This window comes from Meles meles, chromosome 14, assembly GCF_922984935.1.
Source record: "Meles meles chromosome 14, mMelMel3.1 paternal haplotype, whole genome shotgun sequence".
NCBI classification, from domain to species: Eukaryota; Metazoa; Chordata; class Mammalia; order Carnivora; family Mustelidae; genus Meles; species Meles meles.
This window is the reverse complement of record NC_060079.1, coordinates 57,441,870-57,457,056: the sequence shown is the minus strand read 5'-3', so window position 1 is coordinate 57,457,056 and position 15,187 is coordinate 57,441,870. Positions and strand designations below refer to the sequence as shown.

Below are 15,187 nucleotides of genomic sequence, written 5' to 3'. Positions count from 1 at the left end.
AACAGTAAAGTGCCACATAACTCTAGCAAGAGCTAGAGGTATGACAGAAGCATCCAAGTCTTTCACCTCTCATAGCCAGTGATCTTTTTATTATACCACCCATTTACATAAAGAGTGCAGCAGGATAACCTAGAAGGCAGTATTAAATACCACAGTTTATTCTTTAATAAGACTTCACTTTTAAATTTCCAAAGTCACAAGATACTTATTAATTACAAAGGGGAAAACTTTATAATGAAGAAAGCTGGCAGACACCACCTTAACCTGATGAGAGCTGACATCACCGTCAACAAGACATAACCAGATCACGGCCTCCTGATATGATGCGGTGAGAAGGGTACATCATTTCTATGGTATTCTTTTAAAAAAAAAAAAAAAAAGAGGGAGAGAGAGAGAAGAAGGGTGGAAGGAGGAGGAGGGAGGAGGAGGGAGGGGGGAGGAAGAAAAAGAAGGCGGGGGCGAGGAGGAAAGAAGAAATGCATAACCTCAATCTAATCACGAGGAAATATGAGGTAAATCCAAATTGAGAGACACTGAACAAAACAACTGGCCCATATTCTCCAAAAGAATCAAAGTCATAAGAAACAAAGTAAGACTGTTTTCAACTAAGAGCAGACTAAGGCCAGACTAGAGCAAAATTGCAATGAAATACAATATATAATCCTGGACTATAAAAAGGACAACAATGGAACAACTGGTAAAAACCAAATAAGGTCTGTAAACTAGTTAGTACTATTTCATAATGTTAATTTCCTAATGTTGATCATTGCACTGACATTACATAAAATGTTAACACTTGAGAAATCTACATGAAACTTACATGGCAACTATTATTTTTGCAAATTTTTCCTATTTTAATTTAAAGATGAAAAGTTTAAAAAGTTTTACATTTTAAAAAGTCTGATATTTGTTTTGAAAATACACAAATGAAAATCATAAATGATATACATATAATACTAACAACGAGCACTGATTTCTTCAATCACAGAAAAATTCTCAATACATACAAATACACCAAGTTTCAAAGAGAGTAAGTTCCTGGCAAGGAATCAATTTCACTAAACTTAATTCCGAACTGCATACCGGTAAATTTCTCTCTTAACCTCAAGCAATTCTCCTCATTTAAACAATTAGTCATTAAGAAAGACAAGCTAACATTTTTTAGTTTTAAGACATTTCAGCTAAATTAAAAGCAATGAGATGACCAAAACAAATTTTTTCTTATAAACAAAATAACTATAATACCTTAAAAATATTATATGACTTTCTTAAGGTATAATTACAATTTTTTAAAGATTTTTATTTATTTATTTGAAAGAAAGAGAGAATGTGTGTGTGTGCACAAGCCGGGGGAAGGACAGAGGGAGAGAAGAAGCAGACTCCCAACTGAGAAGGGAAACCTGATGTGGGCTCGATCCCAGGACCTTGGGATCATGAGCTGACCCAAAAGCTGAGGCTTAACTGACTGAGCCACCCAGGTGCCCTATAGTTTTCCCTTTCTGGATTCACTTACCATATACAACATCACCTAAACATAGCTTTACAGAACAAGTAATCAATATATTGTTTTTCAGTATGTGCAATGCCCAACCTCTTTAAGAATTGTAACCTTTTATGACTTGTCCATAGTAGGTGCTCAAAACTGCTTATTAGTGAATACAGATGCTCAATATCATCAATCCTTGGGGAAATGCAAATTGAACCACAATGAGATATTACCACACATTATAACAGCTAAAATTTTAAAAACTGTCAATACCTCACGCTAATGAGGATCAGAGCAACAGAAACTCACTCACCGCTGGTGGGAATGCAGAGTGGTACAATCACTTTGGTAAGACAGTTTGGCAAGTTCTTATGATTCAGAATTCACATTTCAAAACAATAGTCTAATTCCTTTTTAAAATTACAACAATTTAATATGTCTTTAACTGTATTTCCCTCGAGTCTAAAAAGGAGATAATGGGGGTGCCTGGGATGCTCAGTCAGTTAGATGTCTTGTCTTGTGATTTTGGCTCAGGTTCTGATCTTAGGGGTTGAGGGATCTAGCCCCATGTGGAGCTCCGTGCTCAGCAGGGAGTCTGCTTAAGATTCTCTCTGTCCCTCTCCCTCTAGCCCCTTCCCCACTTATGCTCTCTCTCAAATAAATCGACACATCTTTAAAAAATTAAAAAGAGAATAATGCCAATTAATTTTTACTATATGTATTATATAAATAATATAAATAATAGCTAACTAATTTTTACCATAACACACATATATGAAGATTCACACATGGTACAAAAAGCTAAACCTTCGAAGAAAAGTTTTCTAAACAGAGTCCATTACATTTTTAAGCATTATAGTTCAAGGTCATTTTCACAGACTATCAAGTATCCAAAGGATTAAATCTTAATTTCTAGCTTTTAACTAACAAATAATTGACTCCCATTCCATTGTCTTAATAACTTTTAAAAACAAGATCCGACACAAGCAGATTACGCATATATAAGGCATTCTGCTGTGACACTTCAAGGAATTATGAGAAGCAAAAATTATCAAGAGAAACAATATATTTCTTTCTTTACATTTTCTGAACATCAACATGCTATTATTTTACCAAATTTATGTGTAAACTTTTTAGGATTACATGTGGTAAGAGACTGAAATGTGGATGCTGTAAGAGAGAAGGGAAGAATTAAATCATCAAAAAGTTCTGATCTGAAAGATTTTTATTGATATTCACTGTAGTTTTATTCACACAACTTATATCACTTGAACTGTTTAAGTTATAAACCATGTTAAAGAAAATGTTTCTGATAAGAAGTGCTGGTGAGGATGTGGAGAAAAAGGAACCCTCACGCGGTGTCAATGGGAATGCAAACTGGTACAGTCACTGTGGAAAACAGTATGGAGGTTCCTCAAAAAGTGAAAAATAGAAGTACCCTATGATGCAATAATCACACTACTGGGTATTTACCCCAAGAATAAGAAAATACTAGTTCAAAAGAATATATGCATCCCTATGTTTACTCCTTATTTACAACAGCCTAATTATGGAAACAGCCCCTAGTGTTCATTCATAGATGAATGGATGAAGAAGTGTGTAAACACCCATACACACACACACACACACCACACAGTGATATTATTCAGCCATAAAAAAGAATGAAATCTTGCCATCTGCAACAACATGGATGGAGCTAGGTGAAATAAGTCAGAGAAAGACAAATATACCATACAATTTCACCTGTATGTGGAATTTAAGAAACAAAACAAATAAGCAAAGTCAAAAAAAAAAAAGAGGGGGGAGGGGATAAACCAAGAAACAGACCATAAGAGAACAAACCGATGGTTACCAGAGGGGAGTTGGGTGGGGGGATGGGTGAAATAGGTGAAGGGGATTAAGAGTACACCTCTCATGATGAGCACTGAGCAATATACAAAACTACTGAGTCACTACACTACATTGTACACCTGAAATACAGCACCATATATTAACTGTACTGAAATTAAATTTTAAAACTATATAAAATTTTAAAAATAAAATATATTTCTGAACCACAGAAATAGAAAACAGAATCTAAGTAATAGCTATTAGATAGCTGAAGCAGCATGAAAATCATAGCAAGCTGCAATTTGAAGAATAGCCACTAGATGGTAGTGATTACAAATAAATCTATGCTTATCAAAGCAAATAAGCTTAAACACTGGGCTACAACCTACCAGAAAAAAATATATGAATAAATGAAGCCTGAAAATAATTTAAAATTTTACTCTTATAATACTGGTGCAGTATTTGTAGAATATGGAGCATAAAAAAACTTATAAAGACATCACTTAATAAAAACATAGAAAAGCAGGTAATTTACATTAAATATATGAAATATAAATATGTATTTACATTAATATACCACCAGAGGTCAAACCTAAAGGCAACTTAGTGTGCAGGTACCAAACATTTGCAACACTGTTTTTATCATCAAAATGTTTTCAAATCTACAGAAAAAAAAAAAAAAGATTAAAAAGAAGATAGTAGAAGTGAAATATAGAAATAGAGAAATAATCACTAAGCTCTGAGTCATATAGATGATATCAAATCACATTTTTATACCTAAGAAACAGGTATTAAGGCTACATATAGTACAATAAACTTAAATTTCCTTTTCCAATTAAGATTTTTAAAAGACATAAACATTGAAAGAATTAGTATTTATGCTAATCTTTTTATAAACAAAATATGTGGGAAGACTGTTATTAATAATAAAGGGTTACCTGTTCAACTAAAACTAAGAACAAAATTAACATTTACTAGACTAATAGTACAAAACAATAGTTATTTGTAGTCAAAATATTAATTTCCCTTCCATGGTACCTACGGGTACATCATATCTAACTACAAATTTTAACTAAAGACACAAGATTTAAATATTGTACACACATTAGCTGGTGGCCACGCATAACATTAAATTTGAAGAGAAAAATGTAACTGCTTTCCCACTCACTGACCCACTTCTGAGTGGTTATCTACTTCTATACTTCAGCAGATGAAGAAGGAAAAGAAGCAAGAAAACATTTCAAAATGGAGAGTTAATGATTTCCCAGATGTAAAAGTAACTCAACTCAAGATACGTATTTTCCTTATTTTCTATTTTTAAAGTACTTTAAATAAGTAATTTCTCACTTTTATTATCAAAATAAATTTTATACTAAAATGAGTTAAATCAGCATTCTATGACTGCTTGATCACTTAACCAGATTGAGGACAGAAATTTATCGTATCTAGTGTAATAAATTTACTTCTATAAATATTGGATTTCAAAAACTTAATTTTAGCAATTAAACAATTCAAGTGTCATAATATTATATACTAAGTATACTATCTGCCAATCCCCGTGTTAGGAATTGAAATAAAAGACTGTAACACAGTCTTCCCTCAAAGTATAAAGTCCATTTTACAAATTCAGGGATTTAAGAATTCTGCAACATGTTAAAAAAATCATACTTAGGTTTCTGATCTTCTAATTCCTTACCACTCCCCCTCGACAAGATATGTTTGCATTCTTTTGTGTCTCAAATCACACTGTTCCAGTTGTCCAGAATATTTCCTTTTCCAACCCTCCTTCCTGCTTAAATGGAAGTCCTTTGTTCCAAAAGCAAAATTTATAGTTTCATTCTGCATGCTCCTACATCACTGCATGGACATGAAATATTTGTCATGCAAAAACATATTTAGCTAAAACATACTTATATAATTCCACAGAGTCAGCATCTAGCATTGACAATACACAGCTGTAAGTACAGTAAATACTAGGATTTTTATTGTATCATATGATCATATAGTTCAATCTCAGGAACAATTTATATTTTAAATAACAGTATTTGCCTTTCTTCACTAGGTTACTTTAAATACACACACAGCTAGTATATGCAAAAAAACAATTTGGAAATGAAAAATCACTTACTGAAAAATGCCAGCATGAAAATCCCATCATTACCCACTCTGAGCTGGTCTGCATCACTAAAGTCATCTCTTGGTTGACACTCTTCCTCCTGAATCTGTAAAACACATAACATTAGAACAGCTCACTAAAAAACTAATTATACCTTTATCAAGAATAAAGATTAGAAATGAAATAAAATCAGATATTCTCAACTTGTACAAACAAAATGATACAATTAGTACAATGTCTGGCATAAAGCATGTATTCAAAAACATTAGCAAATATTAATTTTTCATGAGCTCACTTGAAAAGGATAACTTTAAAAGAAAACCAAAAAAGATAAAAACTGAACATTAGATTAATGAAAATTTTATCAAGAAAGATGTGACTGACACATTTGCATTGAACGGGAAAGAGGAATTTTCATAATCAGAAATCTAAACTGGTATGATCTCTATGGCTGGCAATTTGGCAATATTTATCAAAAATAAAAATGTACAACCCACAACTATATGACCAATTAATCTTCAACAACGTAAGAAAGAATATCCAGTGGGAAAAAGATAGTCTCTTTTAACAAATGGTGTTGGGAAAACGGGACAGCAACATGCAAAAGAATGAAACTGGATCACCTTCTTACAGCAATCACAAAATAAAATTCAAAACAGATTAAAGACCTAAATATGAGATAGGAAACCATTAAAATCCTAGAGGAGAACACTGGAAATAACCTCCTTAACATCAACTGTAGCAACTTCTTACTACATGTGTCTCCTGAGGCAAGAGAAACAAAAGCAAAAATAAGTTACTGGGATTTCATCAAAATAAAAAGCTTCTGTACAGTGAAGCAAACAATCAAAAAAACTAAAAGGCAACCTATGGAATGGTAAAAGATATTTGCAAATGATATATCTGATAAAGGGTTAGTATCCGAAACATACAAAGAACTTAAAAACTCAACACCCCAAGAATGAATAATGCAATTAAAAAATGGACAGAGGACATGAACAGACATTTTTCAAAGAGGATATCTGATGGCCAACAGACAAATGAAAAGATGCCTAACATCACTCATCATCGAGATTCCCCAAAACTACATTAAATATCACCTCACACCTGTCAGAATGGCTAAAATCAACAATACAAGATGCAATGGGTACTGGCAAGGAACCCTCCTGCAATGTTCGTGGGAACTACTGCAGCCACTCCGGAAAACAGTATGGAGGAAGGTTCCTCAGAAAGTTAAAAATAAACCTACCCTACAACCCAGCAACTGCACTACTAGGTATTTACCCAAAAAATACAACAATACTAATTCAAAAGAGATACATGCACCTCAATGTTTACACCAGCATTATCTACAATACCCAAATTATGGAAACAGCCTGGGTGTTCATCAACTGATGAATGGATAAAGATGTGGTGTATATATATGGTAAAATATTACTTAACCATTAAAAAAAAAAATGAAATCTTGCTATTTGCAATGACATGGATGGAACTAGAGAGTATTATGCTAAACAAAATAAGTCAAAGAAAGACAAATACCACATGATTTCACTCATATGCGGAATTTAAGAAACAAATGATCAATGGGGGGGGCAAAACTAAGAAACAGACTCTTAACTACAGAGCACAAACTGATGGTTACCAGAGGGGAAGGGGGTTAAAAAAGTGATGGGGATTAAGGAGTGCACTTGTGAAGAGCACCAGGTTTTGTATATAAATGTTGAATTACGAAGAAGTATACCTGAAACTAATATTGCAGTATATGTTAACTAGAATTTAAATAAAAACCCCCCCAAAAAAAGAGAAAAATGTACCTACCCAACAATTCCAGCTCTTGAAATATATTGTACAAATATACAATATATTCCCACTTACAAGAAATGATGTATTAAAGATAATTCACTGTAGCAATGTTTTTTGGATTTGCTCGCTTTTTTTTAGAGAGAGGGAGAGAATTGTAAGCAGGCTCCATGCCTAGCACAGAGCCCGACACAAAGCTTGATATCACATCCCTGAGATCATGACCTAAGCCAGAATCAAGAGTAAGACTCTTTCTTGGGGCGCCTGGGTGGCTCAGTGGGTTAAGCCTCTGCCTTCGGCTTGGGTCGTGATCTCAGGGGTCCTGGGATCGAGCCCCACATCGGGCTCTCTGCTCAGCAGGGACCTGCTTCCCCCTCTCTCTCTGCTTGTTTCTCTATCTACTTGTGATCTCTCCATATATATCAAATAAATAACATCTTTAAAAAAAAAAAAAAAAGAGTAAGACTCTTTCTTAACGGAGTAAGCCACCCAGGTGCCCTGCAGCAATAATATTAAGAGCAAAGATTAGACACAATCCAAATGCCCATCAATAGTGGGCTCTAGTCAGGAGATAGTTCTCCATGAGTCCTTAATATTTCCATACATCTTTCGTACTATCTTTTCAAGGCTGCTTATATTGCAGACAGCTTTGGAAGAGAGTGTCTCTCCCCAGAAGAGAGATGTGGGCATGTTTAGTGACCCATTAGAAAATACTGGGTTTGGGGCGCCTGGGTGGCTCAGTTGGTTAAGATCTGCCTTTTGCTCAAGTCACGATCTCAGGATCCTGCTCTCAGGGAGGAGTCTGCTTAAAGAGTCTCTCCCTCTGCCCCTCCTCTTGCACTAGTGCACACGCTCTAATAAATAAATCTTCTAAAAAAAGAGCTCATATCTATAAATCTATTTAATCATCCCATAATTTGCATGCAATCCTGCACACCAGAAACAGGAAATAGTAGAAAACAGTATTGTTCCCAAGTCTCCTGGCTACTACCTGTATTCTCCCAATGAGCGTGGATTTAAGAAATAAATGTCACCTCACCCAGGTGAGATTCATTTACAACTGAATGCATACTCAAATGCTAATTGGACCATTTTTCTATCTGAATCAGGTATAGAAACCCATACTCAATCATCTTTTGCCAAAAAGAGGGTGCTGGAGCACTGCATTAGAAACTGATGAATTTAGAAGTCTTTATAAATAAGTGTCTTCTGTTCAATTATATTTTGCTTTCCATGAAATTTTCCACAGTCTTCACAAGCTGGCATTACGGTGATACCAGGAGCAGTTGAAAAACAGAAAATTTTTCTTCTGGACATGTTCCAGTTCAGACTGGGATCATATTACTTTCTAAAAACAAGACACTGGAAATGATGACAATGAAAGGTTGGAGGAGAAATATTTCAGAGTTTTCTCTCCAAAAGGTAAAATCACCCTTGTGCTTTTCCCAAAGCAGAAAGCAAGACAATGCTTGCTTCTTTCTCTTCAGAGCTCTATAGTGTGGAAGTTAGGACAACAGAGGTCCCAAGGTCAAGTAGCATCCTTTTAAGGACATTTGCCATTTCCAAGGTTTCTAGGGAGACACTCCCTGAGAAAAGGAGTTATGCTCTTCTCGTTCATGGAGAGTGCATGCATGCAAATAATGCATGTACAACCATGTATGCGCGAAGCGACCTAAAACTGATTTTGACAGAAACTCCACACTATGGATCTATTCTCCTTCTCCATGATTCTCTCCTCTAAGTATCAAAAATCTTTATTGACTGAGCTATATTTTATGCCACTCTCTTAACAAAGACTTACTTTCACCCTCCAAGGGAAATGGCATAAATAATAAATTTGAGGCTTACTGTCCTTACTTACGTGCCCAAAGCTATTTATGTTTCCATTTAACCGCGTGTTGGAATATGGGAGTGGGAACAGGCGGAAAGGGAGGTACTGATGAAAAAAACCCATCCAGGAAAAAATGCTCACCTATCAGATAATCTACTCTCTGGGCTCTGGCCTAATGGCAGAAGAAGAATGCTTTACATAGAATCATCTTTCTCTCTTTTTGTCCCTCACCTGATTCTAGCTTTTTGTGTAAAGTGATTTTTTTGGTGTCTTTTCTTAAACAACATGGGATGAACCTAGGAATCTGAAATGATATCTCTAAAGTCTGAAGCAAGAAAAAAAGGCAACAAACTCTAGCCCTGCTTGCAGCCACACTAAAATGTAAATAACGGGTGCCTGGGTAGCTCAGTCGGTTAAGCATCTGCCTTCAGCTCAGGTCATAATCTCAGGGTCCTGGGATGGAGCCCCTCCTTGAGCTCTCTGCTCAGCAGGGAGTCTGCTTCTCCCTCTCTTCCTCTGTGGTCTCTTGTCCTCATTCCCTCTCAAGTAAATAAATAAAATCATTTAAAATAAATAAATAAAATGTAAATAACTTCTACCTTTTCTCTGACCACAGAATAGCATGGATGCATCTCATTGATTCTCCACTCCTAAGACAGTCACTCCTTTTACCAGAACAAGAACATACATGTATTATCACTGACTCTACTACCAAGACAGTAAGAGAAGATAGGACAGGTGGAATCCTTGACCATCTTTCTAAAATTCCAGGGTGGGATGTATAAAAAGAAAGACACACACACACACACACACACACACACACACACACACACAGTGAGCTGACAAACATAATTTGAAAACTTGTAACTTACTTCTCTGTGCTTTTTAACCTACACTGAGTTCATTCATGGAGTTACACCAGACTGCTCTATACATACAAATGAGTAGGGAAAAAAGATAATTTATGATTTTAATTAGGGATCACAGAATCTAAACTATATGAGGAGGGAGATAAGGACTTCAACAAAGAAGAGGTCAATAGGGTGGAGCATCTAGAGTGAGGAAGTCAGAGGATGGGGGAGGGGGTGAAAGCACATGGAAGAGAGAAATCAAGACTTGGGAAATGTCCTGGTAAAGATAAGGATGAGGAATCCCACAAATTAAGATGGGCTACAAAGAAAGATCGGTAGAAACAGAAATAAATAGAAACAGAAACAGAAATGAGGTAAAGGAATGGATAGGACAGGGCCAATTTCACCAAAAAATGACGACACACATAAATAGGAATAGAGAAGATACTAAAAAACAATCTACGTGCACACTCTCAAACTCAGAGAACTATTTTTAACATTAGTAAAGGTACTGAGAATCACTAAAAACGATATTCTCAAAAGGAAGCAATCAGTTGCCTTACTCTCTGGGCTGTCTCTGCTGCTGCGGCTGCCATGGCAGCAGCTTTGGCCTTCTCAGCTTCATCGTACGTAGGAAGGGAGGTAGCAACACTGTAAGGAGGTGGCACGGGATAAAACTCACTGTAAACTTCTGTATCTGAAGAAAGGGATTAAAAAAGGACAACCATTAAACTATTTCATAAAATTTTTACAGCCAAAAACATAATTTAATAACTTGCAACAGGCCACTAAAGACTATTACTGCTTTTTGTAGTCCTATTTCATAAGCTATGTAACATAAATTACTACTACAACTGTATACGGTAGTTTAGCCCCATATTTACTATAAAGGGAAAAGACTGATAACTATCACCTACAGGCTGATATACAAAACAAAAATATCAAGAATGAAATTCTAAAAATCTGCGTACAAGGGAAATGAGAAACTCACCACATATGGGCATCCTCTGTACCCACTGCTATGCTCAAAGAATTTAATTTACTTGCTCATAATCTCATAGCCCAAAAAGCAAAAATATCAGGAATAACATTTACATACTACTAACCATTTAATATAGTACTTCTATATACATTAATCTTAGCAACTCTGAGGTCCAGAGAAGTAATTTGCCCAGTATTGCACAACCATTAAGCAGCAGAACCCAGGGATTTCCTGAATCCCAGTCTCTGTTCTGATAACACGTGAGGTTCATTTTTCTCCATGTCAGTTTTAGAAACTGCCTGAATCTCTTCAGCAAATTCAGTATTTCTCTTTGCTAAAAACAAAACAAAACAAACACTGAGTATTTTTAGCTCTTTTTTACTCTTGTCCTCCCTTCTCATTCTTCCCTATATCTATCTAGTTTTTTAGAAGAATTTCTCCCCCTCCCCAACTTTAAACTATTTTTGAAATATGATCTCCAGAAATATAACACAGTAGAGTAAGTGTAGAATGCTAATTAAAAAAGAAAAAAAACTTGCATCACTTATCACCAACTTGAGCAGTACAAGTAAAATTATACATACAGGTCAATAAACTGATTAGACTTATGCTAGAATCATCGTTATGAAAAACAGGTAGGTTCTCACAGTAGTCCATACTATAATGCCTGGCATCACTTCTGTGATTTCCTTATTGTAACTGCAGTATTTGTACATTTTCTCCATCAGAATTTCTTGCATTTCCAACACAAAAACACACTTCATTCTAGCAATACTTTTCCTATTATATTGTAATGGATATTGACTTTAAAATAAAATTTTTTAAATGCTATCAATAAGAGCGAAGGATCTGAAGCTGGGCAACTTTTATTCCAATGCTAGTAGCAGTGTAATACTGAACGTTATCCACCAAAAAGGCCTAAGAATCATAAATTCTTAGAAATGACTCGTTATTCAGATGTAAAAACATGAGACACAGTCAAGTAAACAGATTTCTTTAGGTCTTAAGACGAAAATAGAAGAAAAATTTAAGTGAAAGCAATGGTTATGAATTTTAAGGCACTAACATTAAAATTAGAAATTTAAAAACTGGAACAACGACATACATTATCCAAGAAGAGAGAGATCTTTTACATTAACAAAATATATGTGAGTTTTCAAAAAGTTTTAACTCCCACAACAGACAAAAATATCCTATCCAGTAAGAGAGGAAACTGGGGAAGGAGCACTGTTCTGTTACTGCTTTAGTTTTCACTGCTTAATTCTACTTACTTTCTGTCTACCCTTTAAGGCAGCGGTTCTCAAGCACAAAACTTAACTTCTGGGGAGCTCTAGTCCCAGCTCCTTAAGTTGTATGACCCCAAGCAAATCACTTAAGCACTTTATGAAGCTCTACTTTCTCATCCATAAAACTGAGCCAGCAAGGCTATTGCTTGCTATTGTATGACAGAATTTAAGAGTATTCAAGAGGACTCTGTAAACTGTAAGGTATTATACAAATGTCAACGATTATTATGGATGCTGCTCAGATCTATAAAACCAGTCAGAAAGTGACCTACTGAAAAACATAAATAATCACTGAAAATTGGTCCTGCCGATGCATCAAATACAACATTAAGAGAAGCTGAAAAATAGTATCAATGGTTTTCATTAAAGAGATGCAAACTTCTAGAATGACTTTCTTGTGCTCAATTACAGTCATTTTAGTACCGATATAAAAATAAAATTTTGGGACCAGGAATAACACAGATTATAAGAATAACTGAAACCCAGGTAAGTAGCAGCCTCCACTTGTCTTACAACTGAAAATTATCTAACCTTTAAAAATGGCATGCTTCATTTTCAAAACTATTCTAGAGCAAAGAAAAATGAGAAGCTTCTCAATTCATGCTATGTTGCTTCCACAATATTAATACTAAAATGATAAGGACAGTACATAAAGATCCCATAATAAAACTGCAAAACTTCTAAAAAATATTAACAAATCTAAATACAGAAGACATTAGAACACAGTGACAATTTATTCTAGGAATATAGAAGTTGACTGGAGTATGGAAATCTTTTAATAACATATTTAATTACATAAAAAATTACAGGAGGAAAAAAACATATAATTTTGGATACGGTCCCAAAAAGATGACTCCACAGTTTCTGGCCTCCTGGAGCCATTTACAGAAATGAAGAAGAATGACAAAGGGAAAGGTCTGGTGATGGGGGGAAAGGCAGTAGGCAGCTGTGACGGTGCTGAAACTTACTCTATTCCTTGAAACTCTTCCCACCAAGAGGTCGAGACTAATTCCTCAACTGTCTTGAATAAAGATAAAACTCAGTGACTCACTTCTAACAAACCAAACCTGGCAGATGTGATACTATGTGACTTTTGAAGCAATGCCATAACAGGTGATACAGCTTCTATCTGACTTTCAAAATGCTTGTTCTTGGAACCCAGCCTTCATTCAGTGAGGAAGCGCAGGCCACAATAAGAGGCCACATAGAGGTGTTCTAGCCAAAAGCTGCATCTGATGCCCTAGCTAAAGCCTGCATCAGCTGCCAAATATGTTAATAAGGAAGCTATCAAGGTGACTCGAGCTTCAGGTCACCGAAAGACAATAATCACATGAGATCCTGGGAGAAAATTGCATAACTGAGCCTAGCCCATCACAAAAACCGTAAGGACTAACAACATGGTTGATAGTACTTCATTTGGCTCGTTACACAGCAGTGGCAATGGTGGCCACAACAAAAAAAATTAAAATTTCAATCTTAGAATCTTCCATCATTTAAACACAGATAGGCATCGGCAAAACAACTAATTTTCTATTTTCTTTCTTCAAGACTACCAATAGTTAGTTGTTTGTTTGTTTGTTTGTTCGTTTAAGGGTAGAAAATTCACTGTATTCTGGAAACTTGAAGAATAATGAAGAAAATGTAGCCCATAATAAATTTTAGCAAGCACCAATACAGTTATTAAATTCTAAGACAAATAAAACCGCTATAAATCAATATAAAAACTGTCAAACCGGACACTAAACAAGCATAGTGATCAAATAAATATTAAATACAAATAAAAGGAGTAAGCATCTGCTAATTTATTAGTGAGAATACCTTCATACAGAAGATGATTTTCAGTAACTGCATAATATTGTAAATGAAAAAAGTAAACGGTTTGGTCTTTTTACGCAACCTCTATGATCTAGATAAAACCACAGTAACCAGAGAAAGCTGGGATGATTTTAAAAGAAATAATGATACTAATTACAAAGAAAGAAATAAGAAAGATGAAATACTCTAGTGAAGGGTTTTTTAACACTAAAGCATTTTTTTATAACAGGTTTAAAAAATGTTTCATAATGAACATATAAAATATTTAGAGATTATTATACAAAAACATATTTTAAATATTTTTTAATTACATAATGATTAACTTTAAGAAACGAGTGTTGGTGAGGATGTGGAGAAAAAGTAACATCATGCACTGCTGGTGGGAATGAAAACTAGTGCAATATGAAGATTAAAAAAATTAAAAATAGAACTACCCTGGGCCACCTGGGTGGCTCAGTCAGTTAAGCATCTGCCTTGGGCTCAGGTCATGATCTCAGGTTCCTGGGACTGAGTACCACACTGGGCTCCCTGGCTTCCTCCTCTCCCTCTGCTGCTTCCCCTGTGCTTATGATCTCTTTCTCTTTCAAATAAATAAATAAAATCTTTAAAAAAAAAAAGAGAGAGAGAGAGAGACTACCCAATCCAGTAATCACATGACTGGGTATTTACCCAAAGAATAGGAAAACATCAATTCAAAAGGATATATCCACCCCTGTATTGACTGTAACATTATTTACAATAGTCAAATTATGGAGTCCAAATTATGGAGCCAGCCTTAGATGAGTGGATAAAGAAGACAGACAGATACACACACACACACAATGGTATTATTACTCAGTGTTTTAAAAAAGAATGAAATCTTGCCATCTACAACAACATGGATGGAGGTAGACTGTACAATGCTAACCTAAATAAGTTAAAGACAAGATACCAGAGAATTTCACTCAGATGTGGAATTTAAGAAACAAAACAGAGACAAATCAAAAAACAGACTATTAACCACAGAGAATAAATAAAATGGTTAGCAGAGGGGATATGAGTAGAGAGATGAGTGAAACAGGAAGGAGATAGAGAGTACATTTATTATGATGAGCACTAAGTAAAATATAGAACTTTTAAATCACTATATTATATGCCTGAAACTAATATAACAGGAAAATAAGTAAAAAATAAAAAATAAATTGTATGAT

The 15,187-nt window shown here is 35.0% G+C and overlaps 1 protein-coding gene across 1 annotated transcript in view; it reads right to left on the bottom strand.

Moving 5' to 3' along the window:
* NDFIP2 (Nedd4 family interacting protein 2) overlaps window positions 1-15,187 on the bottom strand; it is a 63,952-nt gene that overhangs the window by 15,626 nt on the left and 33,139 nt on the right. The window contains 2 exon segments of the mRNA XM_046028324.1: window positions 5,445-5,538; window positions 10,478-10,611. Of these exon segments, the coding sequence (XP_045884280.1) occupies window positions 5,445-5,538; window positions 10,478-10,611 (228 nt within the window).